At 50.0% G+C, this 27,999-nt stretch overlaps 1 protein-coding gene and 1 long non-coding RNA gene across 7 annotated transcripts; one reads left to right on the forward strand and one right to left on the reverse strand.

Moving 5' to 3' along the window:
• Positions 1-159: 159 nt before the first annotated feature.
• mgarpa (mitochondria localized glutamic acid rich protein a) lies at positions 160-27,381 on the reverse strand. Of its 6 annotated transcripts, none has more exons than XM_072396307.1 (11): positions 27,143-27,381; positions 25,247-25,353; positions 25,005-25,110; positions 11,416-11,433; positions 5,879-6,102; positions 5,707-5,836; positions 2,904-3,827; positions 2,821-2,849; positions 2,332-2,658; positions 2,132-2,178; positions 160-1,927 (listed from the first exon to the last, which is right to left on the reverse strand). In XM_072396307.1, exons 1-10 carry the CDS (start codon positions 27,216-27,218, stop codon positions 2,143-2,145), a joined length of 1,977 nt encoding a protein of 658 aa, XP_072252408.1. In that variant the 5' UTR covers positions 27,219-27,381; the 3' UTR covers positions 160-1,927; positions 2,132-2,142. The 6 variants fall into 6 exon arrangements, with proteins under 6 accessions (XP_072252408.1, XP_072252409.1, XP_072252411.1 ...); XM_072396308.1 differs by having other exon boundaries at positions 5,900-6,102; positions 27,143-27,379; XM_072396310.1 differs by having other exon boundaries at positions 2,904-3,234; positions 3,334-3,827; positions 5,707-6,102; positions 27,143-27,379.
• On the forward strand, positions 6,818-7,465 carry LOC140318478 (uncharacterized). The gene is made up of 2 exons (XR_011917834.1): positions 6,818-6,955; positions 7,363-7,465. It is a non-coding gene; the product is annotated as an uncharacterized lncRNA (long non-coding RNA).
• Positions 27,382-27,999: the final 618 nt, after the last annotated feature.

Here is a 27,999-nt window from a genome sequence, read left to right on the forward strand (position 1 = left end):
GTACACCTGTAAAGGTTGTAGAGCAATTTTAGGTATATTCTGAAATTTCATCCAAAAGCCAAATTTCCCAAACTTTTTGTGAGTGATTTCTCTTAACTTTTGGTTTTTGGCCTGTATTTAGGAGACTTTGTTTAAACATCGACAATGAAACAGGTGACATGTTTTTAATTCCTCTTTATTCTGCAAATCAACAGTAATGAGTCACATTATCAGTCCTTTGCTAAATCATTGGAATCCACATAAGTCCTAATACACAAACTAGCCAACATGCACCAAGGACAGAGCCCATTTCCCATTTTTAAAACACAAACCAGTACTGAAGTTAGCTTTGTCCCTCAGTGATCCCAGATTTGTTTCAAAGATCATCCACCAAGCCAGAGAAGACAGAAATTTAATAGTACGGGTGAAAAAGTCTGAAGTAAGAGAGAATAGAAACAGGACTGTCAAAGCATTTCAAAAGGAATGAAATGCTCTATCACAACTTTCCTTCAGACATACTTCAACATTTACCACACTCACAAACTCAATATCAGCTGTCCATACCTGCTGCAAGCCTTTTAATCCCACATCCACACAGATCAGACTGCTGGAACAAAACAAGAAAAACTAGAAAGGACAAAAAACTAAGAGGTGACAGAACATGGGGCTGCTTATTCACTGCACTACTGAATGCACTGACAATTCTTTCTCAGGAACATGATAGTGAGCTACTGTTACATGTGGATTTTAAAATAAAAAGTTCACTGAACATTACATGCAAATATATTTTCCTAACAAGGTTTAGTAGAGACAGAATGTGAGAGGGACTTCTCAGGCTTGACCTAATCTAAATATGAGGCGTCCAAAACAGGTTGCCAAATCATATCAAGGATAATATTAATATAATATATCAGCCGCTAACATTTTGTACATTCACAATATTTTTCTTGGAGCATCTCAAGAGGTAAGGAGGAACAATGCAGTGCCCACAGAGGAAAACTGTGTGGAGCCAGCATTTTTTTTCACTTTCATTTCTGTCCTCACCATAATAAATGATGTCAGAGATTTTTCTTTTCATTCAAATTGGTGACTTGGCCAGAGGTGGGGAACGTTTCAAAGGTTTAAATCAATGAGAGCAACTGTTTTCATTTCAAATTTCACTGTTAACAATTTATAGAGCAATGTTTAGTTTCAGGACAAGCCCATTTGATGAAGTAGTTACAGCTCTGTGTGACATAAAGTCACTGAGATAGTGTGAAACTATCACTGAGAGCATCACAGAAGGTCTGTGGTGTTTAAAGACTGAAAACAGAAGAAAAACTGAGGTAGCATGTTGGCTACATGGGCTCTTGAGCCAGCATACCTGAAGGGTTTCTTCAGAGGAAATAAAAAAAAAAGGCTTACGTACATAAACTATTTGCGTAATTCATTCATACACCAGCAGAAGCACCCAAGGTTGGGTACTATAACAGACTGCTGGTGACTTAGAGACAACACTGAGGCGGCTGGGCAGTGATGGAGGACAGTGTCAGCGTATTACACTGGAGTGATTTTCTGTGTAACAGTAAGAATAAAGGGTTGACTGAATGGCTCAGTTTTGTCAGCAGCTGTAAACAGACTGCAGGTTCATAGAGGTTAGAACAAATGTTCCTGAAAATACTGGAAGGCATACCAGAAAAAGATACCCATCTGTTACTGACTGGTCTCTCCTTGAACTGTGCAGTCAGTTTGAAAAGTCTAGCCAAGTATTGAGCTGTATGGGCACCTGATAATATGATGGAATAATGGCTCAATAAAGCAGGTAGTGATCTAAACACTGTTTCATGTCTTTAGACTGTAACCATCTGTTTCCCTTTGTAATAAAGGCTCAAATTATATAGGGAAATCTAGGAGAAAGGCACATCCTCTTCTTCAGGAAGATAGAAAGTCATCATTCAGGAGATGTTTACTGGAAATAAAAGACAAATGTCATTAGTCTTGACACCATGTCTGTATGAATACATTCATGTTTTCCTACATCCACAGCTTACAGCTGGACCTAAAGTCCAGGGATGTGGATATCAGGGGTGTGGGTGGGTAATTTAATTCAATTCATTCATAAAAAGTGTTTTCAGCCTAATCTACCATGCTCCAAATAATAAAAGTGCAGTACCTTTGTTGAAACTACTGCATTTGCATCCTAAGAAGACGCCGTTGACCCTGAGAAGCAGAATTTAAAGAGCCATGTTAGAGTGATGTGTTTGCTGTCCACACTACAGCTAGAAGAAAAAAATGGAATGTTTTCTGCAGAAGCTATTCTGTAAATATTGGTGAAATGCTCTTCTTACATCTGTAATAAATCTTAACTGGTACCTCAGAGGCAGTGGCACGGTCATCTTCTGGAGCTGGGATGATTCTACCGGTCATGGGTCCAACTCCCAGCACCTTGGGCCTCTTGTCTCCTTTAGGCGTTCCTTCAAGAACAACAACAATGTACTCCCTGCTGGGGTCTTCTACCTGGGTCTCCACAAAAGAAGCACCTGCTTCTTCCAAAGGGCTGACTACTTCTGCAGGGGGGGCCGTTACAGCTTCTTCCACAACTGCTGTGGCGACTGGTTCGGCTAAAGCTGTTGCATCATCATGCTCTGCCAAGGCTTCTTCAAGCATTTCAGCAGGGATTCCTTCCATCACTGTAGGGGCCTCCTCAGCAGCAAGGGCCTCCTCAGCGGTTGCCGCGACCTCCACAGGAGCAAGGTCCTCCTCAGCAGCAGGGGCCTCCTCAACCTCCACAGCAGCAGGGGCCTCCTCAGGGGCTGCTGCGACCTCCTCAGCAGAAGGGGCCTCCTCAGCGGCTGCCGCGACCTCCTCAGCAGAAGGGGCCTCCTCAGCGGCTGCCGCGACCTCCTCAGCAGAAGGGGCCTCCTCAGCAGAAGGGGCCTCCTCAACCTCCACAGCAGCAGGGGCCTCCTCAGGGGCTGCCGCGACCTCCTCAGCAGCAGGGGCCTCCTCAGCAGAAGGGGCCTCCTCAGCAGAAGGGGCCTCCTCAGCGGCTGCCGCGACCTCCTCAGCAGCAGGGGCCTCCTCAGCAGAAGGGGCCTCCTCAACCTCCACAGCAGCAGGGGCCTCCTCAGGGGCTGCCGCGACCTCCTCAGCAGAAGGGGCCTCCTCAGCGGCTGCCGCGACCTCCTCAGCAGCAGGGGCCTCCTCAGCAGAAGGGGCCTCCTCAGCGGCTGCCGCGACCTCCACAGCAGCAGGGGCCTCCTCAGCAGAAGGGGCCTCCTCAGCGGCAGGGACCTCCTCAGCAGCAGGGGCCTCCTCAGCAGAAGGGGCCTCCTCAGCAGAAGGGGCCTCCTCAGCGGCTGCCGCGACCTCCACAGCAGCAGGGGCCTCCTCAGCAGAAGGGGCCTCCTCAGCGGCTGCCGCGACCTCCACAGCAGCAGGGGCCTCCTCAGCAGAAGGGGCCTCCTCAGCGGCTGCCGTGACCTCCACAGCAGCAGGGGCCTCCTCAGCAGAAGGGGCCTCCTCAGCGGCAGGGACCTCCTCAGCAGCAGGGGCCTCCTCAGCGGCTGCCGTGACCTCCACAGCAGCAGGGGCCTCCACAACCTCTACAGAAGGAAGGGGGGTTACCTCTGCTGGTACGGGGGCATCTTCCGTGTGTGTAACTTCTACTGGTTTAATGGTTTCCTCAGTAACTGCTGCAGAAATTTCTTCTGCAGGTGCTGGAACATCTTCTAGTACAGCTGGGGTCTCGATGTCTTCACCAGGCTTTGCCTCTCCAAGTGCTGAAGGGTCTTCAACAGTGGGTGCGAACTCGTCCTTTTCTTCAGCTATCTTCAGTACCTCTAATGTAGAGGCAGCTGCCAGCAGCACTGCAACACAAAACCCAGCCATCCACACGTCACTACTGCTCAGGTTGTATCGCCGCACATTTAGCTCCAAGGTAGAGGTGGTTTGGTAAACTCTTTGTCATTTACACATTATTTGTTATGACTAATGAAAATCAGTGACTATATGCAGATCTACTGTTACACTATAAGTAAAAGAAGTACAATCAGAACAAAAGCATTACAAGAAAGCTGTGTTAGAAAAAAGCAACACTTGTACAGTGTAGAACACTAATGGTGTACTATCTGCTTATATCACATTAAAGGAATAAAGAGCACATCTGTCTGCATACATTAGTAGAAATCACTCACTAATCACCTAACCTTTGGTGGCTCAAACAACAAACTCTGGTCTGGCATCATTTAACTGCTCTGTGCTAAATCTACTCATCAGTGCCCTCTGGTGGATAAAACATGCAACTAATATATAGAGTGCGCAAAAAAACTGAAATTTTGCTTAGGTTACATGTGGTATGTAACCTGTGTATCTGATATGCAAAAAAAAGATTTGTTCAAATCCAGCACTGCAGGTGCATGAGTGGTGATACAGAAATGGCAAATACATTCATGTGAAAGACGAGTAATTTATACTCGTGACCTACCCCGTTAGTACCCCATGACGACGGGGAAAGTCGTAGTATTGGGGCGTGAAAACGTCTGCAATTGTGGATACTTTATACATTTTTCTTAAGAATAAATAGATCTGTGAGTAGAAAAAGAATGCTGAAGAAAAGAGGATCATACATTTTTTAAGAGGAATGAGTGGTTTGAAAATTGAGGACAAATTGAGGAAAAAGACCAATTGAGACAAATCAAAGACGGCAGTAAATCTCTCCAGTTTGACAAAAGCTTTATTGTTGGGCTCCATAAGTTGAGGTGAATTGTTGACAGTGCTCATTATCCAGTTATAAGCAAAATAAAAATATGATCACATATGGTTTGAATGTTTTTGTTAACTGAGGAAATCTTTGTTTGGTTTAGATCTTTCTGACAATTTCACAAAACAGAAAAGAACAGCAGTTACAGAGTTTGTACAGAGTCTCAGAGCCATTTAAGCTGTGGTTGGATACACACAACTGTATCACCGTTCACGCATCGACAGCCAACTATTTACTCTGATACTAGGCAAAGCAGTACAACATTACAGAGGTTTATGACAAAGAAATACAGCGTTTTGTAGCATGAGCGGCTTCAAAACAAAGCGGTAACAATATTATCACAGCATCTGTTCTTGGTTGTTATTAAGTTGAACTTAATGGAAGGCTGCAGGTAACCCAGAAGGTTTCTGTTATTTCAAGTGTCCTTATGTCCACGATCAGGGTTAATCTGCATCAATGAGGTTTGAGCTCACTGAGTGATCACATTTATTTCACCCATAACTGCAAATGAGCGCCACAGGAAGACCTCACTGCCTCTTTGGAAATGTCTCACAGTGGTGTGCAGTTGTGAATCAGAGGATCAGTGGTTTGTAATGCCGTGAGGCCAACAGACACGGGCATAATGAAGATGATCTACGCTGCTCACCACAGAAATCTCAACCCAACTCTTTTGTGAGGAAATAGTTACTTTGCGCTCAGTGCTGTCCTTTAATACCGACTCCAATAAATACAAGAGAAAATATACACTTCTAGGACAACAAGAGAGAATGTTCAGTAAGAGGTGAGCCCCGACATGTGAGGCGCAGCAGCTAGCCTGTAGTGCTAATGGTTCCCAGTGCTATGAGGAGGAGAGGCCTGCTGTTGAGGGCTCATTAAAGAATTTTAGAAAGAATCAGGTGTGTGTGTGTGTGTGTGTATTGTGTGCATGTCTCCCTGCAGTGTGAGCGTGGAACCTCAGGCCTCTTCCTCAGATGAAGAACTCGTACCATTGCTTTCAGGCTCCTCGGCTACAACCATAATGGGCTCTGCAACTGTCTGGGCAGCTTCTTCAACAGCTTCAGCCACATGGGCCACTTCTTCTGCAACCGTCTCTACTTCCTGTGCCGCCTCAGCGACCTCCTCAGCCGCCTCAGCGACCACCTCAGCCGCCTCAGCGACCACCTCAGCCGCCTCAGCGACCACCTCAGCTGCTTCCTCCACTATAGTTTCTGCCTCGCCACTGGCAGCCTCCTCGTCTCCAACCCCAGCCTCCTCAGTGGCCTCCTCAGTGGCCTCCTCAGTGGCCTCCTCAGTGGCCTCCTCAGTGGCCTCCTCAGTGGCCTCCTCAGTGGCCTCCTCAGTGGCCTCCTCAGTGGCCTCCTCAGTGGCCTCCTCATCCCCAGCTGGAACACAAAAAATGGACGGTGGTTGTGTAGAGACACATGTAGCTTGGGAAGGCTGCACAACTTCAAATGTGAGACATCATGTGATTAATATGTAAAAAGCTGCAGATTATTCAGTTATCAGTGGCTGGGTCTCCATCCAAAAGTGTGCCGATTGTTCAAACTGTTTACGCGAACATTGCAGGGATACAACTTTATTGATCCCTCGGGAGGTTCCCCCTGGGTAATTAATTGGATTTATCAAATGGAATTTAAATGTCCATTACAATGAAGACATGATAAATTGTACTTTTATCACACACCCTCACATTTAACTTAACTAAGTATCAACAAGTGAAATAAGACTGCATTTCCAGAGGAGTAGATGGACAGTTGGATGGAAAAAGCTACTAACAGCTGGTGTTCTCCAGCTCAGCCAACTGTTCCTGACTCAACATTATAATCATCTGAAAAAGAAAAGGCAGTGCATGCATAACACAAACTACATGCAAACTCAGAGACAGAGGGGAGGATGACGAAGGCACAGGGGGGTGGGGGGGGTGCAGGTTCAGGTGCAGGATAGAAGGGGTGAAGTTGAATTTGGTTCTTACCATCCAAATAACAAGATATGAGATTTCTGGAAGTGGACTCTGACAGTGAGAGACACTGAGACAGCCCGGGTGGGTTGTGCTTCTTTAATCTTTAACTCAGGGGTCCCTCCACATTATACCATGAACAAAGTACACCAAACTGTAGGAGACATGCCAAAGGGCTTAACCCTCGATCGACTACTGTGAGCGACAACAGCTCATAGCTCTGCTGAGTAACAATAGAATGTTTGAGGGGTTTTCTTTAATGTTTTCTGTTTAGGTGAGTTTGTCTGCTGAATCTGCTGGTGTGTCTGGTCCTGCCTCCACCTCTGGCACCCTCTATACTTCCATTAGCCCCTACCCGAACCAGGGTTTGTATCCCCACCTGCTATGACTGGTGTGCAGTTGGAGAGAGGCTGGGGCAGCTGATAATAATGCTGCTTGTGCAAGAAAAGATGGTTGCTGTGGTGTGAGGAGCAGTGATGGCTGGCATTAGGGGAGTGACTCTGGGACCCCAGTGATCACTGTCTAGCCTCCTGGAGGTGGCCCAACTAGACGAATCACCAATGAAAGGAGGTTCCCACCCGATGACCTGTTGGCCAGCACTGCTCACTGGTCTAAAGGGATTATAGCGAATTATTCACCGAGTCTGGTCCAGAGTTTCTTGTGTTTACCTTGAATGTGGGTTGAGAAGTCAGAGAGAAGTCAAGCTTCAGAGTTCTGGGTAATGTTGAAGAAGCACTATCACTCACAGTAGTGATCGCAAAAGCATATAGTTATGTCAGTTCAAACAATTTCCCACAAAAACACAGTAACATCCACACTACAGAGGTGTTAACAGTTATATAGTCCAGAAAGGTTAATATGTGGACTGCTGAATATAGTCCACCTTTCTTCTTCATGTCTACATGAACATTTAGCAGCACAAGTCCCAAAAGAAGAACAAAAAAACATCCAGAGCAGTCCAGAGGGAGAGGAGGGAAGGAAGAGGACAGGGATTTTGTTTTCCTGTTCACATCCAAAGCGTCCAGTTCTAGGACGAATATCCATGCGGCCACAGAGGACCTTAGCTTTAGCATTACACTGAAAAGAGTAAAGACACAGAGAGTTAGACAAATTGAAGGAGCAAATGCTGCTCTCAAAGAGCCACGTTCAATTCACACATTATCAGTCTATCCAAGCACAGATGCTGTGTGACACAGGTGGGAAGATGCACTGGTGTCAATGGCAATGGCCGTACAGGAAATCATGTCCATTTCTTTATGAAGCGCAAGGTTCTGGTGGCTTTTATGTAGAAGATAATGGAACATTTGAATCAATTAAAGACAAAGACACAGCACATTTCTTCTAACTACATGTATGAGGGGCACATTGGGCAGTGAGGGACAGGAGAAGGGGGCTGGTTTGCTCACAAACCCTCTTAGCCAACAGGTTAAAGTGAGGAGAGGCGAGACAGATACGGCAGAGGTAAAGCTCCATAGAGAATCTGGTTAACACACACTCCACAACCTGCAGTTTGAAGTGTACAACTGCAATGGAGAGGGACATCTAATTAGGGTTAAAGCCGCTCAGGTTATGAAGCGTGAGAGTCAGTTGCACTTTTTAACTGTACCCAGCTGCACACATGTGCACCTTACTCATTCATTATCTATAGGTTCAATTAACTCAAATGAGTTCTGTTTAACCATCCACCAGTGGACCAATCCAAACTGTAATGCTCCAATGATCATCAGATGCTAACTTCACTTTAAGAATACCATAAACCTCTTCATCATCAGTGGAATCCCTCATTCCACTTTCTGAACAGCTCTGAGTGGACACACAGAAAAGGTGCAGTGCATAACTTCAACTTCCTGTTGAAAACAAAAGCAGCTGCTGAAATAAAAGCCTGTGGACAAGAACAATTAGTCTCAGTAGAATTCTTCCTCTTAACCTGACTGTGTTAAACAGCCTGCACCATCCACAGTGCTCTGTTCAGGCTGAACTGTGCTCTGTTATCTCATCAGAGACATCGTGTCTCTACATTACTGTAGCGAACTCAAGTGTGGAATTTAATACAAACTTAAGACTTTAAATGACTGCAACATTCTTTTGTGGGGACGGTCAGTGTGGAAATACCAGATGGGGGATTTCTACATCAAAGAAGAGAAATTTACAACAACCTTTGCCCACGAAAGCATTTTGGGGGGAGTTTTCTCAGCCCCTCTTTCCACAGACCTGTGCCATACATTTAGGTAAATGCATTAATAGCTTAGTGCTAACGAAGCTGAACAAACAACGGACCCTTTCAGGAGAGTATTGGGGAAAACCAGAACAGGACCCTTCCGACCCTATATGGGTCAAACTAAACAATGGTGACAGTTTGTCCTGATTCTGACTCTGATTCAAGCCAGAGACAGTCGCTGCATGGACCTCTGAAAGGATCTCACCCAGAATCACTTTTTAGCTGAATCTTGAAACTGTATTAAATGTGCTTTATATCTTTGTACAAGTTCTTTCATGTTCTCAGTGATATCACAAGCTGCATTTTAATACCTTTTTCATGATCGTACGTGGAAGGATAAAAAAGAAATTATTATTTTGGAAAATGACAAATCAGCTTATGGAGCCACATTGCCCCCGAGTGGTTCTGAATAGTTAAACCCAAAACTAAGTCAACAACTTGCATATGACATGTGACATTTATATGGAATAATGCAACTGTTGCTTCAGTGCTTCAGCTGTTTCTTATTGTATTCTGTGTTTAACACAGGAAAATAACACTGTTTGGTTCATTATTCATACGTCATAATTTTACAGATATCCATCTGAATTTTGAGACTCATAACCATCATGTTATGTTATGTTATGTTGTTTTGGATGTCTTTATATCCTAGGTTTATGCTATATCTTTACCCTTTATATCTTAACAAGTTATGGTGTTTTAGAATGCTCTGAACAAATGTTTATGAGACGGAGGAATGCAGGAGTCTAATTCCTTTGAGACGCCCTCGTTGCAGTTCGCCTTATAAAATACGCCCAGGCAGACGTCGCAACAGTTTCAGGCATACCATTGGCTGAAAGTGTAGCCTAGGCCTACGTCATGCCCCGCCTCCACGAATCAAACTCCGGAAACCGCGAGGAAAAGTCAGTTATTGAATAGAATATTGAGGGAATATTGAAGGTCCAGATCAGTAGAGAAGATGAAGAGCAGAGAGTTCTAATTGATGGAATGAGAGTCTGGCGGAGAGTCTTTGGAGATGGTAGGAGAGGAAGGTGAGATGGAAGAAGAAGGTCCGAACAAAGACAGAAAGAGAAGAATGTAGTAGAAAGATACATTTTGTGTTTTTGTTCATTCGTCATCCCTTCTCCTCTCTATAGCACGTTTTAAACTCTGCTGCTGCAGCTTCCCCACCTATTTTTGATCACCAAAAGGAGCCAGCGTTCAGCTTGTCAACCTTTGGTGAACTTAAGTTCGTCTCATCAGAGTTGGTCAGCAACCAAAACCAACTTGACCCTTGGACAGTTTTGTCATTATTTGCAGTGAATTCCGACACACCACCCCGTTCGTCTTCCAAGCGACCAGAAGCGCTCCAGCATAGAAAAGCGACCGGTCCAGTCCCTGAAAGTCAACCACAACGAAGGCCGCGAGACGCGGAACCGAGAGAGACCCAGTTGGACCCACTCGCGATGACCTGTGGTTCGGAGCTGATCTAACCGTAAGATCCGCCCTGTTCTTACATTTCAGACGGTATGCGGTGGGCGTCGAGAGAATTTGCTGTTAAAAATGATAAATTAACCCAAGTTGTTAGCCTTTAAATTCAAATAGTAACAAACCTAGACTATTGGAATGATTCCGGTATCCATCCATCCCCTCCCCTAGTTCTTTTCAATTCACTAAGTGTTTCTTATATAATCATCCATATTCAAAACATTTCTCCTGTTGTCTTAAGGTTCATGTCTTTGGTCATGTCATTTTAATAAATGGTTCATATATTTACATATATGAAATCAACTGGTTTTTGTGTATGTGTTCTTTACGTATGTGTGAGTTCAACAAAACGAGAATTCAGGAGTAGCGACTATATGAGACTGGAATTTATTAGTTATTAATTAATCATTGATTATTAATTTAACATACCAGAATCGTAAGAATCTGTCTTTTGTGTCTTCTGTGCCCTAAAACGAGGTAAAATAAGGCTTATTCAGATAGTGAGAACTTTCGGATAAATCCTTATATCTTATCACATCACGCTACGTATGTCCACTATAAATATATATTGTTGGTGCCTCGTGTGCCGGCGATATATAATTTGGCTACATTACCCTAGGTCTCCTTTTAATCAGCAGAGCTCGGAGAGAGCCACACAACACTACAGACAGCTTCTGCAGGCATTTACACACACATCTCTCTTTTCTTGTATTCTGGGCTGGCTTCTTATCAGTGATCTTATGTGCAACTGTAGTGCATTTGCTCACCGTTTGACCAAGCCTGTCAAAGCAAGCATTAAAACAGTGTGTTAAACAGCTTCAGGTGTTTGGAGCTGTCCAGTTAATAGGACAGCAAGCCTTGTCAATATTGGCAGTTCACTCTTAAAAGCAGAGCTGGTGAATTATACAGAGATGCCCTCAATCGTTAGTTTTACAACAGGACAGCTCAATAACACCCATGCTCACAGTTCCTTTGTCACATTTCAGTGAGCATTCAGAGTTCTCAGGCAGTGATCATGAATGAAGGCCACATGTGTGTGATGACACAACTTACCCTCTTCTTCTTCATTGCCTGCAAACAGAAAGAAACAGAAGTGTTAGCATCACACAGAGGTAGAGCTGCTGTACACTGAACAGATTAAATCAGTTAGAAAGCTGATCTTTTACACACGCCGCAGCTCTTTCCACTCAACGTGGAGGCCACAGATGTAACACACACAAAGAACAGGCAGACAAGTCAACACACACAAAGCACAGGCAGACAACGTCAACACACACAAAGAACAGGCAGACAACGTCAACACACACAAAGCACAGGCAGACAACGTCAACACACACAAAGCACAGGCAGACAAGTCAACACACACAAAGCACAGGCAGACAACGTCAACACACACAAAGCACAGGCAGACAACGTCAACACACACAAAGAACAGGCAGACAAGTCAACACACACAAAGCACAGGCAGACAAGTCAACACACACAAAGCACAGGCAGACAACGTCAACACACACAAAGCACAGGCAGACAACGTCAACACACACAAAGAACAGGCAGACAACGTCAACACACACAAAGCACAGGCAGACAACGTCAACACACACAAAGCACAGGCAGACAAGTCAACACACACAAAGCACAGGCAGACAACGTCAACACACACAAAGCACAGGCAGACAACGTCAACACACACAAAGAACAGGCAGACAAGTCAACACACACAAAGCACAGGCAGACAACGTCAACACACACAAAGCACAGGCAGACAACGTCAACACACACAAAGCACAGGCAGACAACGTCAACACACACAAAGAACAGGCAGACAACGTCAACACACACAAAGAACAGGCAGACAATGTCAACACACACAAAGAACAGGCAGACAACGTCAACACACACAAAGAACAGGCAGACAACGTCAACACACACAAAGTACAGGCAGACAACGTCAACACACAAAGAACAGGCAGACAACGTCAACACACACAAAGCACAGGCAGACAACGTCAACACACACAAAGAACAGGCAGACAACGTCAACACACAAAGAACAGGCAGACAACGTCAACACACACAAAGTACAGGCAGACAACGTCAACACACACAAAGCACAGGCAGACAACGTCAACACACACAAAGCACAGGCAGACAACGTCAACACACACAAAGAACAGGCAGACAACGTCAACACACAAACAAAGCACAGGCAGACAACGTCAACACACACAAAGAACAGGCAGACAACGTCAACACACACAAAGAACAGGCAGACAACGTCAACACACACAAAGAACAGGCAGACAACGTCAACACACACAAAGAACAGGCAGACAACGTCAACACAAACAAAGCACAGGCAGACAACGTCAACACACACAAAGAACAGGCAGACAACGTCAACACACAAACAAAGCACAAGCAGACAACGTCAACACACAAAGAACAGGCAGACGACGTCAACACACACAAAGAACAGGCAGACAACGTCAACACACACAAAGAACAGGCAGACAACGTCAACACACACAAAGTACAGGCAGACAACGTCAACACACAAAGAACAGGCAGACAACGTCAACACACAAACAAAGCACAGGCAGACAACGTCAAAACACACAAAGCACAGGCAGACAACGTCAACACACACAAAGAACAGGCAGACAACGTCAACACACAAACAAAGCACAGGCAGACAACGTCAACACACACAAAGAACAGGCAGACAACGTCAACACACACAAAGTACAGGCAGACAACGTCAACACACAAAGAACAGGCAGACAACGTCAACACAAACAAAGCACAGGCAGACAACGTCAACACACACAAAGAACAGGCAGACAACGTCAACACACAAAGAACAGGCAGACAATGTCAACACACACAAAGCACAAGCAGACAACGTCAACACACACAAAGAACAGGCAGACAACGTCAACACACACAAAGCACAGGCAGACAACGTCAACACACACAAAGAACAGGCAGACAACGTCAACACACAAACAAAGCACAGGCAGACAACGTCAACACACACAAAGAACAGGCAGACAACGTCAACACACACAAAGAACAGGCAGACAACGTCAACACACACAAAGAACAGGCAGACAACGTCAACACACACAAAGAACAGGCAGACAACGTCAACACAAACAAAGCACAGGCAGACAACGTCAACACACACAAAGAACAGGCAGACAACGTCAACACACAAACAAAGCACAAGCAGACAACGTCAACACACACAAAGAACAGGCAGACGACGTCAACACACACAAAGAACAGGCAGACGACGTCAACACACACAAAGAACAGGCAGACGACGTCAACACACACAAAGAACAGGCAGACAACGTCAACACAAACAAAGCACAGGCAGACAACGTAAACACACTGAAAGAACAGGCAGACAACGTAAACACACTGAAAGAACAGGCAGACAACGTAAACACACACAAAGAACAGGCAGACAACGTCAACACACACAAAGAACAGGCAGACAACGTCAACACAAACAAAGCACAGGCAGACAACGTCAACACACACAAAGCACAGGCAGACAACGTCAACACACACAAAGCACAGGCAGACAACGTCAACACACACAAAGCACAGGCAGACAACGTCAACACACACAAAGCACAGGCAGACAACGTCAACACACACAAAGCACAGGCAGACAACGTCAACACAAACAAAGCACAGGCAGACAACGTCAACACAAACAAGGACAGGCAGACAACGTCAACACAAACAAAGCACAGGCAGACAACGTCAACACACACAAAGCACAGGCAGACAACGTCAACACACACAAAGCACAGGCAGACAACGTAAACACACTGAAAGAACAGGCAGACAACGTAAACACACACAAAGCACAGGCAGACAACGTCAACACACACAAAGAACAGGCAGACAACGTCAACACACACAAAGCACAGGCAGACAACGTCAACACACACAAAGCACAGGCAGACAACGTCAACACACACAAAGCACAAGCAGACAATGTCAACACACACAAAGCACAGGCAGACAACGTCAACACACACAAAGCACAGGCAGACAACGTCAACACACACAAAGAACAGGCAGACAACGTCAACACAAACAAGGACAGGCAGACAACGTCAACACACACAAAGCACAGGCAGACAATGTCAACACACACAAAGAACAGGCAGACAACGTCAACACAGACAAAGCACAGGCAGACAACGTCAACACACACAAAGCACAGGCAGACAACGTCAACACACACAAAGCACAGGCAGACAACGTCAACACAAACAAAGAACAGGCAGACAACGTCAACACACACAAAGCACAGGCAGACAACGTCAACACACACAAAGCACAGGCAGACAACGTCAACACACACAAAGCACAGGCAGACAACGTCAACACACACAAAGAACAGGCAGACAACGTCAACACAAACAAAGCACAGGCAGACAACGTCAACACAAACAAGGACAGGCAGACAACGTCAACACACACAAAGAACAGGCAGACAACGTCAACACAAACAAAGCACAGGCAGACAACGTCAACACAAACAAAGCACAGGCAGACAACGTCAACACAAACAAAGCACAGGCAGACAACGTCAACACAAACAAAGCACAGGCAGACAACGTCAACACACAAAGAACAGGCAGACAACGTCAACACACACAAAGCACAGGCAGACAACGTCAACACAAACAAAGCACAGGCAGACAACGTCAACACAAACAAAGCACAGGCAGACAACGTCAACACACAAAGAACAGGCAGACAACGTCAACACACACAAAGCACAGGCAGACAACGTCAACACACACAAAGCACAGGCAGACAACGTCAACACACACAAAGCACAGGCAGACAACGTCAACACACACAAAGAACAGGCAGACAACGTCAACACACACAAAGAACAGGCAGACAACGTCAACACAAACAAAGCACAGGCAGACAACGTCAACACAAACAAAGCACAGGCAGACAACGTCAACACAAACAAAGAACAGGCAGACAACGTCAACACACACAAAGCACAGGCAGACAACGTCAACACACACAAAGCACAGGCAGACAACGTCAACACACACAAAGAACAGGCAGACAACGTCAACACAAACAAAGCACAGGCAGACAACATCAACACACACAAAGCACAGGCAGACAACGTCAACACAAACAAAGCACAGGCAGACAACGTCAACACACACAAAGAACAGGCAGACAACGTCAACACACACAAAGCACAGGCAGACAACGTCAACACACACAAAGAACAGGCAGACAACGTCAACACACACAAAGCACAGGCAGACAACGTCAACAGACACAAAGAACAGGCAGACAACGTCAACACACACAAAGCACAGGCAGACAACGTCAACACACACAAAGCACAGGCAGACAACGTCAACACAAACAAAGAACAGGCAGACAACGTCAACACACACAAAGCACAGGCAGACAACGTCAACACACACAAAGCACAGGCAGACAACGTCAACACAAACAAAGAACAGGCAGACAACGTCAACACACACAAAGCACAGGCAGACAACGTCAACACAAACAAAGAACAGGCAGACAACGTCAACACACACAAAGCACAGGCAGACAACGTCAACACACACAAAGCACAGGCAGACAACGTCAACACAAACAAAGCACAGGCAGACAACGTCAAAACACACAAAGAACATGCAGACAACGTCAACACACACAAAGAACAGGCAGACAACGTCAACACACACAAAGCACAGGCAGACAACGTCAAAACACACAAAGCACAGGCAGACAACGTCAACACACACAAAGCACAGGCAGACAACGTCAAAACACACAAAGCACAGGCAGACAACGTCAAAACACACAAAGCACAGGCAGACAACGTCAACACACACAAAGAACAGGCAGACAACGTCAACACACACAAAGCACAGGCAGACAACGTCAACACAAACAAAGCACAGGCAGACAACGTCAACACACACAAAGAACAGGCAGACAACGTCAACACACAAACAAAGCACAAGCAGACAACGTCAACACACACAAAGAACAGGCAGACGACGTCAACACAAACAAAGCACAGGCAGACGACGTCAACACAAACAAAGCACAGGCAGACAACGTCAACACAAACAAAGCACAGGCAGACAACGTCAACACACAAAGAACAGGCAGACAACGTCAACACACACAAAGCACAGGCAGACAACGTCAACACACAAAGAACAGGCAGACAACGTCAACACAAAATAAGCACAGGCAGACAACGTCAACACACACAAAGAACAGGCAGACAACGTCAACACACACAAAGAACAGGCAGACAACGTCAACACACACAAAGCACAGGCAGACAACGTCAACACACACAAAGCACAGGCAGACAACGTCAAAACACACAAAGCACAGGCAGACAACGTCAAAACACACAAAGCACAGGCAGACAACGTCAACACAGACAAAGCACAGGCAGACAACGTCAACACAAACAAAGCACAGGCAGACAACGTCAACACACACAAAGCACAGGCAGACAACGTCAACACAAACAAAGCACAGGCAGACAACGTCAACACAGACAAAGCACAGGCAGACAACGTCAACACACAAAGCACAGGCAGACAACGTCAACACACACAAAGCACAGGCAGACAACGTCAACACACACAAAGCACAGGCAGACAACGTCAACACACACAAAGCACAGGCAGACAACGTCAACACACACAAAGCACAGGCAGACAACGTCAACACACACAAAGAACAGGCAGACAACGTCAACACACACAAAGCACAGGCAGACAACGTCAAAACACACAAAGCACAGGCAGACAACGTCAACACACACAAAGCACAGGCAGACAATGTCAACACAAACAAAGCACGGGTGAGTAGTTTTTAAGTGAGTAGTTGTCACAGTTTCTGATGTATGATGGTAACATGTTCTACGATTGTGTACCTCTTACAGATACCACCATTTTACTGAATTTAGTCTTTCACCTAGGCACATTACAGCGTTGAAAATGTTAGATCAGTTGCAGGGCCATGAAACTTAAGTTCTGAAAGATAACCATAGGGTGATGAAGACTTCTGAAACAGCAACAATGAGCCAGATTATGCAGAAGTTTACATACCACAGAAGATTTATCTCCTTCTACGCATCAATGGTTTCACACAGTGATTGTGCAGCAACTATGTCAGTTGGTATCAAACAAAGTAATCTCACCCATCAGCAACAGAACATGGGCCGTTGAGTCAGTTAGAAACAGCCGACAGGCAGTCATCACAACTCACTCTACACAGAGTCTTGGTCACAAGTGGGTCGTCGTTTTGGTCACAAGGGGGTCGTCTTGTTGGTCAGAAGTGGGTCGTCGTTTTGGTCACAAGGGGGTCGTCGCGTTGGTCACGAGTTGGTCAGAAGTGGGTCGTCGTTTTGGTCACAAGGGGGTCGTCGCGTTGGTCACAAGGGGGTCGTCGCGTTGGTCACAAGGGGGTCGTCGCGTTGGTCACGAGTTGGTCAGAAGTGGGTCGTCGTTTTGGTCACAAGGGGGTCAGCGCGTTGGTCACGAGTTGGTCAGAAGTGGGTCGTCGCGTTGGTCACGAGTTGGTCAGAAGTGGGTCGTCGTTTTGGTCACAAGGGGGTCGTCGCGTTGGTCACGAGTTGGTCAGAAGTGTGTCGTCGCGTTGGTCACGAGTTGGTCAGAAGTGGGTCGTCGTTTTGGTCACAAGGGGGTTGTCGCGTTGGTCACGAGTTGGTCAGAAGTGGGGTCGTCGCGTTGGTCACAAGGGGGTCGTCGCGTTGGTCACAAGGGGGTCGTCGCGTTGGTCACGAGTTGGTCAGAAGTGGGTCGTCGTGTTGGTCACAAGGGGGTCGTCGCGTTGGTCACAAGGGGGTCGTCGCGTTGGTCACGAGTTGGTCAGAAGTGGGTCGTCGTTTTGGTCACAAGGGGGTCGTCGCGTTGGTCACGGGTTGGTCAGAAGTGGGTCGTCGTTTTGGTCACAAGGGGGTCGTCGTTTTGGTCAGAAGTAGGTCGTCGCGTTGGTCACGAGTTGGTCAGAAGTGGGTCGTCGTTTTGGTCACTAGGGGGTCGTCGCGTTGGTCACTAGGGGGTCGTCGCGTTGGTCACTAGGGGGTCGTCGCGTTGGTCACTAGGGGGTCGTCGCGTTGGTCACTAGGGGGTCGTCGCGTTGGTCACAAGGGGTCGTCGCGTTGGTCACAAGGGGGTCGTCGCGTTGGTCACGAGTTGGTCAGAAGTGGGATCGTCGCGTTGGTCACGAGTTGGTAACAAGGGGGTCGTCGCGTTGGTCACGAGTTGGTAACAAGGGGGTCGTCGCGTTGGTCAGAAGTGGGGTCGTCGCGTTGGTCACGAGTTGGTCAGAAGTGGGATCGTCACGTTGGTCACGAGTTGGTAACAAGGGGGTCGTCGCGTTGGTCAGAAGTGGGGTCGTCGCGTTGGTCAGAAGTGGGGTCGTCGCGTTGGTCAGAAGTGGGGTCGTCGCGTTGGTCACAAGGGGGCCGCCGCGTTGAACACAAGGGGGTCATCGCGTTGGTCACGAGTTGGTCACAAGGGGGCCGCCGCGTTGGTCACAAGGGGGTCGTCGCGTTGGTCACGTTGGTCAGAAGTGGGGTCGTCGCGTTGGTCAGAAGTGGGGTCGTCGCGTTGGTCAGAAGTGGGGTCGTCGCGTTGGTCAGAAGTGGGGTCGTCGCGTTGGTCAGAAGTGGGGTCGTCGCGTTGGTCAGAAGTGGGGTCGTCGCGTTGGTCAGAAGTGGGGTCGTCGCGTTGGTCACAAGGGGGTCGTCGCGTTGGTCACAAGGGGGTCGTCGCGTTGGTCACAAGGGGGTCGTCGCGTTGGTCACAAGGGGGTCGTCGCGTTGGTCACAAGGGGGGTCACAAGGGGGTCGTCGCGTTGGTCACAAGGGGGTCGTCGCGTTGGTCACAAGGGGGTCGTCGCGTTGGTCACAAGGGGGTCGTCGCGTTGGTCACAGGGGGGTCGTCGCGTTGGTCACGAGTGGGGGTCGTCGCGTTGGTCACGAGTGGGGGCCGTCGCGTTGGTCACGAGTGGGGGCCGTCGCGTTGGTCACGAGTGGGGGCCGTCGCGTTGGTCACGAGTGGGGGCCGTCGCGTTGGTCACAAGGGGGCCGCCGCGTTGGTCACAAGGGGGCCGCCGCGTTGGTCACAAGGGGGCCGCCGCGTTGGTCACAAGGGGGCCGCCGCGTTGGTCACAAGGGGGCCGCCGCGTTGGTCACAAGTGGGGTTGTCGCGTTGGTCACAAGGGGGTCGTCGTGTGGGGTCGTCGCGCTGGTCACAAGGGGGTCGTCGTGTGGGTTCGTCGCGTTGGTCACAAGGGGGTCGTCGCGTTGGTCACAAGGGGGTCGTCGCGTTGGTCACAAGGGGGTCGTCGCGTTGGTCACGAGTGGGGGCCGTCGCGTTGGTCACGAGTGGGGGCCGTCGCGTTGGTCACGAGTGGGGGCCGTCGCGTTGGTCACAAGGGGGCCGCCGCGTTGGTCACAAGGGGGCCGCCGCGTTGGTCACAAGGGGGCCGCCGCGTTGGTCACAAGGGGGCCGCCGCGTTGGTCACGTGTTGGTCACAAGGGGGTCGTCGCGTTGGTCACGAGTTGGTCAGAAGTGGGTCGTCGTTTTGGTCACAAGGGGGTCGTCGCGTTGGTCACGGGTTGGTCAGAAGTGGGTCGTCGTTTTGGTCACAAGGGGGTCGTCGTTTTGGTCAGAAGTAGGTCGTCGCGTTGGTCACGAGTTGGTCAGAAGTGGGTCGTCGTTTTGGTCACTAGGGGGTCGTCGCGTTGGTCACTAGGGGGTCGTCGCGTTGGTCACTAGGGGGTCGTCGCGTTGGTCACTAGGGGGTCGTCGCGTTGGTCACTAGGGGGTCGTCGCGTTGGTCACTAGGGGGTCGTCGCGTTGGTCACAAGGGGTCGTCGCGTTGGTCACAAGGGGGTCGTCGCGTTGGTCACGAGTTGGTCAGAAGTGGGATCGTCACGTTGGTCACGAGTTGGTAACAAGGGGGTCGTCGCGTTGGTCAGAAGTGGGGTCGTCGCGTTGGTCACGAGTTGGTCAGAAGTGGGATCGTCACGTTGGTCACGAGTTGGTAACAAGGGGGTCGTCGCGTTGGTCAGAAGTGGGGTCGTCGCGTTGGTCAGAAGTGGGGTCGTCGCGTTGGTCAGAAGTGGGGTCGTCGCGTTGGTCACAAGGGGGTCATCGCGTTGGTCACAAGGGGGCCGCCGCGTTGGTCACAAGGGGGTCGCCGCGTTGGTCACAAGGGGGTCGTCGCGTTGGTCACAAGGGGGTCGTCGCGTTGGTCAGAAGTGGGGTCGTCGCGTTGGTCAGAAGTGGGGTCGTCGCGTTGGTCAGAAGTGGGGTCGTCGCGTTGGTCAGAAGTGGGGTCGTCGCGTTGGTCACAAGGGGGTCGTCGCGTTGGTCACAAGGGGGTCGTCGCGTTGGTCACAAGGGGGTCGTCGCGTTGGTCACAAGGGGGTCGTCGCGTTGGTCACAAGGGGGTCGTCGCGTTGGTCACAAGGGGGTCGTCGCGTTGGTCACAAGGGGGTCGTCGCGTTGGTCACAAGGGGGTCGCCGCGTTGGTCACAAGGGGGCCGCCGCGTTGGTCACAAGGGGGCCGCCGCGTTGGTCACGTGTTGGTCACAAGTGGGGTTGTCGCGTTGGTCACAAGGGGGTCGTCGTGTGGGGTCGTCGCGCTGGTCACAAGGGGGTCGTCGTGTGGGTTCGCCGCGTTGGTCACAAGGGGGCCGCCGCGTTGGTCACGTGTTGGTCACAAGTGGGGTTGTCGCGTTGGTCACAAGGGGGTCGTCGTGTGGGGTCGTCGCGCTGGTCACAAGGGGGTCGTCGTGTGGGGTCGTCGCGCTGGTCACAAGGGGGTCGTCGTGTGGGTTCGTCGCGTTGGTCACAAGGGGGTCGTCGCGTTGGTCACGAGTTGGTCAGAAGTGGGGTCGTCGCGTTGGTCACGAGGGGGTCGTCGCATTGGTCACAAGGGGGTCGTCGCGTTGGTCACGAGTTGGTCAGAAGTGGGGTCGTCGCGTTGGTCACGAGGGGGTCGTCGCATTGGTCACAAGGGGGCCGCCGCGTTGGTCACGTGTTGGTCACAAGTGGGGTTGTCGCGTTGGTCACAAGGGGGTCGTCGTGTGGGGTCGTCGCGCTGGTCACAAGGGGTCGTCGTGTGGGTTCGTCGCGTTGGTCACAAGGGGGTCGTCGCGTTGGTCACAAGGGGGTCGTCGCGTTGGTCACGAGTGGGGGTCGTCGCGTTGGTCACGAGTGGGGGCCGTCGCGTTGGTCACGAGTGGGGGCCGTCGCGTTGGTCACGAGTGGGGGCCGCCGCGTTGGTCACAAGGGGGCCGCCGCGTTGGTCACAAGGGGGCCGCCGCGTTGGTCACAAGGGGGCCGCCGCGTTGGTCACAAGGGGGCCGCCGCGTTGGTCACGTGTTGGTCACAAGTGGGGTTGTCGCGTTGGTCACAAGGGGGTCGTCGCGTTGGTCACAAGTGGGTCGTCGCGTTGGTCACGAGGTGGTCGTCGCGTTGGTCACGAGGGGGTCGTCGTTTTGGTCACGAGGGGGTCATCGCGTTGGTCACGAGGGGGTCATCGCGTTGGTCACGAGGGGGTCGTCGCGTTGGTCACGAGGGGGTCGTCGCGTTGGTCACAAGGGGGTCGTCGCGTTGGTCACGAGTTGGTCAGAAGTGGGGTCGTCGCGTTGGTCACGAGGGGGTCGTCGCGTTGGTCACGAGGGGGTCGTCGCGTTGGTCACGAGGGGGTCGTCGCGTTGGTCACGAGGGGGTCGTCGCGTTGGTCACGAGGGGGTCGTCGCGTTGGTCACGAGGGGGTCGTCGCGTTGGTCACGAGGGGGTCGTCGCTTTGGTCACGAGGGGGTCGTCGCGTTGGTCACAAGGGGGTCGTCGCGTTGGTCACAAGGGGTCGTCGCGTTGGTCACAAGGGGGTCGTCGCGTTGGTGACGAGTTGGTCAGAAGTGGGATCGTCACGTTGGTCACGAGTTGGTAACAAGGGGATCGTCACGTTGGTCACGAGTTGGTAACAAGGGGGTCGTCGCGTTGGTCACGAGTTGGTCAGAAGTGAGGTCGTCGCGTTGGTCAGAAGTGGGGTCGTCGCGTTGGTCAGAAGTGGGGTCGTCGCGTTGGTCAGAAGTGGGGTCGTCGCGTTGGTCAGAAGTGGGGTCGTCGCGTTGGTCAGAAGTGGGGTCGTCGCGTTGGTCAGAAGTGGGGTCGTCGCGTTGGTCACAAGGGGGTCGTCGCGTTGGTCAGAAGTGGGGTCGTCGCGTTGGTCACAAGGGGGTCGTCGCGTTGGTCACGAGTGGGGGTCGTCGCGTTGGTCACGAGTGGGGGTCGTCGCGTTGGTCACGAGTGGGGGTCGTCGCGTTGGTCACGAGTGGGGGTCGTCGCGTTGGTCACGAGTGGGGGTCGTCGCGTTGGTCACGAGTGGGGGTCGTCGCGTTGGTCACGAGTGGGGGCCGCCGCGTTGGTCACAAGGGGGCCGCCGCGTTGGTCACAAGGGGGCCGCCGCGTTGGTCACAAGGGGGCCGCCGCGTTGGTCACATGTTGGTCACAAGTGGGGTTGTCGCGTTGGTCACAAGGGGGTCGTCGTGTGGGGTCGTCGCGCTGGTCACGAGTGGGGGTCGTCGCGTTGGTCACGAGTGGGGGTCGTCGCGTTGGTCACGAGTGGGGGTCGTCGCGTTGGTCACGAGTGGGGGTCGTCGCGTTGGTCACGAGTGGGGGTCGTCGCGTTGGTCACGAGTGGGGGCCGCCGCGTTGGTCACGAGTGGGGGCCGCCGCGTTGGTCACAAGGGGGCCGCCGCGTTGGTCACGAGTGGGGGCCGCCGCGTTGGTCACAAGGGGGCCGCCGCGTTGGTCACAAGGGGGCCGCCGCGTTGGTCACAAGGGGGCCGCCGCGTTGGTCACAAGGGGGCCGCCGCGTTGGTCACGTGTTGGTCACAAGTGGGGTTGTCGCGTTGGTCACAAGGGGGTCGTCGTGTGGGTTCGTCGCGTTGGTCACAAGGGGGTCGTCGCGTTGGTCACAAGGGGGTCGTCGCGTTGGTCACAAGTGGGTCGTCGCGTTGGTCACAAGGTGGTCGTCGCGTTGGTCACAAGGGGGTCGTCGTTTTGGTCACAAGGGGGTCATCGCGTTGGTCACGAGTTGGTCAGAAGTGGGGTTGTCGCGTTGGTCACGAGTTGGTCAGAAGTGGGGTCGTCGCGTTGGTCACGAGTTGGTCAGAAGTGGGGTCGTCGCGTTGGTCACGAGTTGGTCAGAAGTGGGGTCGTCGCGTTGGTCACGAGGGGGTCGTCGCGTTGGTCACGAGGGGGTCGTCGCGTTGGTCACGAGGGGGTCGTCGCTTTGGTCACGAGGGGGTCGTCGCGTTGGTCACAAGGGGGTCGTCGCGTTGGTCACAAGGGGGTCGTCGCGTTGGTCATAAGGGGGTCGTCGCGTTGGTCACAAGGGGGTCGTCGCGTTGGTCACGAGTTGGTCACAAGTGGGGTCGTCGCGTTGGTCACGTGTTGGTCACAAGTGGGGTCGTCACGTTGGTCACAAGGGGGTCGTCGTGTGGGGTCGTCGCGCTGGTCACAAGGGGGTCGTCATGTGGGGTCGTCGCGTTGGTCACAAGTGGGGTCGTCGCGTTGGTCACAAGGGGGTCGTCGCGTTGGTCACAAGGGGGTCGTCGCGTTGGTCACAAGGGGGTCGTCGTTTTGGTCACGAGTTGGTCAGAAGTGGGGTCGTCGCGTTGGTCACGAGGGCGTCGCCGCGTTGGTCACGAGGGGGTCGTCGCTTTGGTCACGAGGGGGTCGTCGCGTTGGTCACAAGGGGGTCGTCGCGTTGGTCACAAGGGGGTCGTCGCGTTGGTCACAAGGGGGTCGTCGCGTTGGTCACAAGGGGGTCGTCGCGTTGGTCACAAGGGGGTCGTCGCGTTGGTCACAAGGGGGTCGTCGCGTTGGTCACAAGGGGGTCGTCGCGTTGGTCACAAGGGGGTCGTCGCGTTGGTCACGAGTGGGTTGTCGTGTTGGTCACAAGGGGGATGTGTCTGAGGGAAGAAAAGGGGTCTGAAGCTGACCCTTCATGTAGTGGAAGCTCCAGGCTTCTCCTCTGAAAGGTTGGACCTGACTGAGGGGAAATATACTGCTACATGAGATGTGAAAGGATAAAATCAGCCTGTTTTAGAGGGTGTTTCAAAAAGACACTAGTTTTGGTGTAAAAACTGGTGCTTGGTGTTGCTTCAGCCAGTTATGTGAGCGGAGCCAGAAGCTCTGCAGTCTTTGAGCAGCACGGTCAAGGATGAAGAGGCCAGGCATTCAAGTCAGGTGGTCCTGCCTTCATTATCACCACCACAATGGAACAGGACACATAGTCAGGTAGGGACTGAGGAACGTGTGTTAGAATTCTAACTACAATTAAAAACTCCATCTCCTCTACCACTGGACAGAGGGGCTTTTAATCTTTCTTTATATCTCTGATAAAAGTAAAGCTGATGGTTCTGCTTGTTGTGTTTCTGTGTTCACATGAGGTGAGTCGTGGACTAGAGAAGCACAATATAACTGACAAAATTCTCCCTCTTCATGAGACAACAGGCGTAAAAATGGAGGTAACAGACTTACTTTTAGGTGGCCAGGGTTTAGGTGTCCACTCCGACTTGGGTCTGGCTTTAATTTCTGTAATGCGATCATTGAACCTGGCATGATCTGTGGTCACAGTGACATATGCCTATGGAGGGAGAGAAAACATTAGAATTCACAGCATGTCGCTGACTCGACTCGTCTGCTGGACCAGGGTGTTGAACCCTCTGTTAATGTTGGCATGGACTGCTGTCATCAAATGTTTTCAACATGACATAACTTACATATGACACAGCACCAACAAAGGCTCCACCACACAGCACGGCGTACACTATGTTCTCCCCAGACCCGCCAGGTACTGATGACATCGTCCGCCGTGGCACAACTGGAACTGATTACAGGTGACATGTTAGATCGCTCTCAAACCAAACATCAATCATTATAATTTAATCATCAATCAGAATTTTGTCACAAGTTATGACTTCAACCTGACGATGTATAAGGGGAGGTTCTGGGATGACTAAATGGAACAATCAGCTGGGACCGTCATGGCTGCCATCGATGACTCTGGACAGCTTTCTGTGTAAGGCAGCAGCAGGAGGAGCTCTACAGGCTGATGATACCTTTACCTCTGTTGGACTTACTGCGAGGAGATGCACTCCACACCCAGAGTAAGGAAAAAGGTTGCTCTTCTTTGGCTGCAACGTGAAATAGTTGAAACATGCGGCCGAAGGAAAATCTGAAACTGGTCTTAGGGCTCAATATTTCATAAATTGATGGAACTTTTAATAACAAGGAAGAGATGTTGGTAATTATTCTTTGTTTGCTATGAGAAATTCTGATCAGCTCATAACATCATATTTAACAGACACCAAAGAGCCACACCACAGACAAACACACAGTATCGTGTGACACTGCCTTTAAATTAATCAATAATCATTACCAACAGTGTAGAAATCAACTGAATACCTAAAGACTCCTGTAGCACCAAAAGGATGTCGTTAAACTCTTTCAACTTTAGAGAAATGAAGGTCCGAAATGAACACATATTACATGTATGCAGAAAAGCTATAGATCCCGAGCCCAAGAAGACGAGGCACAGGCACATTTCAACCATCTTCATGGTCTCCATGAGGCCTCCGTGAGTGTTAAATTAGAGCCAAGCTGTTCCAGCAGAAGCCAAGGGCACTGGATCACGCTCATGTCCAGTGTTGAGGGTATTAAACTCCTCATGCTCTTAGCAGCTAATCCTGTGTCCTGGCCTGTGAGCAAACTCCTTCCCACGCCATTATTTATACCTGCTAATCGGCTCTCAGGTTTAAAAAGGTACAAGTTGGGAGGGATAAGGAGGTAAACGAAAGGGTCAGGAGGTCACAGGACTAGCCCATGATACCCTCTTGTTAACCGAGACCACTCAGAGCGTGACCTCCCCCCTTCAGCAGGAGAACATGAGTCAGGACTCCTTCAGTATCAGCTTCTTGTTCCTCCACAGCAGAATACAGCTGGTAGGTAAGGCGGCTTCTTGTGTTTTTAGCTGAAACCAGCAGTAACGGTTGTGTTCTGTTATCTAACAGGCTGAGTCAAGCTGACCTGTCTGCGGCGCACGCTCACAACTGCAAACCTCTGTCACTCTGTGTCAAACCACGTGACCGACAGTGGCAACCATGTTTCCACGTTCCCATCTGATAAATGAAGGTCATGCAAAGCAAAAGGGACTCCCACAGGCCGCACGTTCACAGGCAAACATTAAAATGAACAGAATTCACACACGGGTGGAGATATTCTGTGGCTCGAGTCAAATGAGACTGCTTTAAAGAGCCAACACGCTGACATGTAGGAGGGAAAGCTGCGAAACAGACACTGCAGCTGCTCTGTGTGACCACACCATGAGGGAAGGTCCTTCAACATGTATGCTGACAAGGACACATTTTCCACACCTAAATGTGCCAATAGCACAAAGTTAACAACAAGTTCAAAGTACCCTTGAACAGCTTTAAAGTGAAAAGCTGAGCTGACCTTCATTCCATGCGCAGCGATTACTAAGCAGTGCAGAGGAACTCAGAGAGGACACCGTGTACTGTGACGGTGGCTGCAGGAACACGCCACGCAGCAGGAAGAGCTCCCGTAGCACGGCTCGTGCTGAAAGAACAGAAATTAAGTCAGGTGTTCCGTAAACTCACCATCTTGGGGCAACCTGAAGGCTGTCCTTCGTGCCAAAGGCCCACACCTTTGCCAGGCCGCTCTGCAGGAAAACATGCTGATCTCCGGGGGGCTACAGTGTGACTGCTGCAGCGTCTGTGAAGTGCAGGCTGAGAGGCCGATGGGGTCTGCTCCGAAACGTGCGAGAAGGCGGAGAACAAACCTGCCCACTGCTGCGGTACTGCAGTGTATGAGAGGAGAGTAATGCCGCCGAGAAATCAGGATGCTGTATGAGGAGCGAATGATGTCATGTATGCACGAAGACAAAGTGTATGAGGGGTGCTTAGAACCCTGCTCATATTTATCCAACACCATCTTTCTGAAAACTACATGTTTAGCAATTCTGAAATGACTACATATAGCTAAAGACATCCTGAACAATTAAGATTTTCAAAGGAAAATGTTTTATTTTTATCATTTTTACAATTACAATTTTCAACTGTTCTCAATTTCCAAATTAAATGCTTATATTTATTTGTTTTTATTTACAAGAAATGTCATCTCAAGGCACTTCAATGATACAGTCCAATTCATTGTAATCACTATTCAATAAAATTATATGAATCAAATTTATACGGAGGGCTGCACGGTGGTGTGGTGGTTAGCACCGTCACCTCACAGCAAGAGGGTTCCAGGTTTCAATTCATACAGAGCAAATTCAAAAACAATTCCCTAGCTAAGGAAACCAACAGATTGCACCAAAACTTCAGTCCAATCTCCCGTCCTGAGCGTGCCTGAGGCGACTGTGGAAAGGAACTTTTAACAGGAAGAAACCTCTGGCAGAACCAGAACCAGGAAGGGTGGCCATCCGCCTCGGCCAGCTGGGGTTTGAGAAGAC

The sequence above is a fragment of the Leuresthes tenuis genome, unplaced genomic scaffold, assembly GCF_036924035.1.
Source record: "Leuresthes tenuis unplaced genomic scaffold, fLeuTen1.0.hap1 SCAF_11, whole genome shotgun sequence".
Lineage (NCBI taxonomy): Eukaryota > Metazoa > Chordata > Actinopteri > Atheriniformes > Atherinopsidae > Leuresthes > Leuresthes tenuis.

Coding starts and splice junctions, on each gene's coding strand:
- mgarpa (XM_072396305.1), bottom strand. CDS start 27,218: ATGTTTTCCTGCAGAGCGGCCTGGCAAAGGTGTGGGCCTTTGGCACGA. Junction 25,354..27,142: donor CTTCAGGTTGCCCCAAGATG/GTGAGTTTACGG, acceptor ACCTGTAATCAG/TTCCAGTTGTGCCACGGCGG. Junction 25,111..25,246: donor TTGTTGGTGCTGTGTCATAT/GTAAGTTATGTC, acceptor CTCCCTCCATAG/GCATATGTCACTGTGACCAC.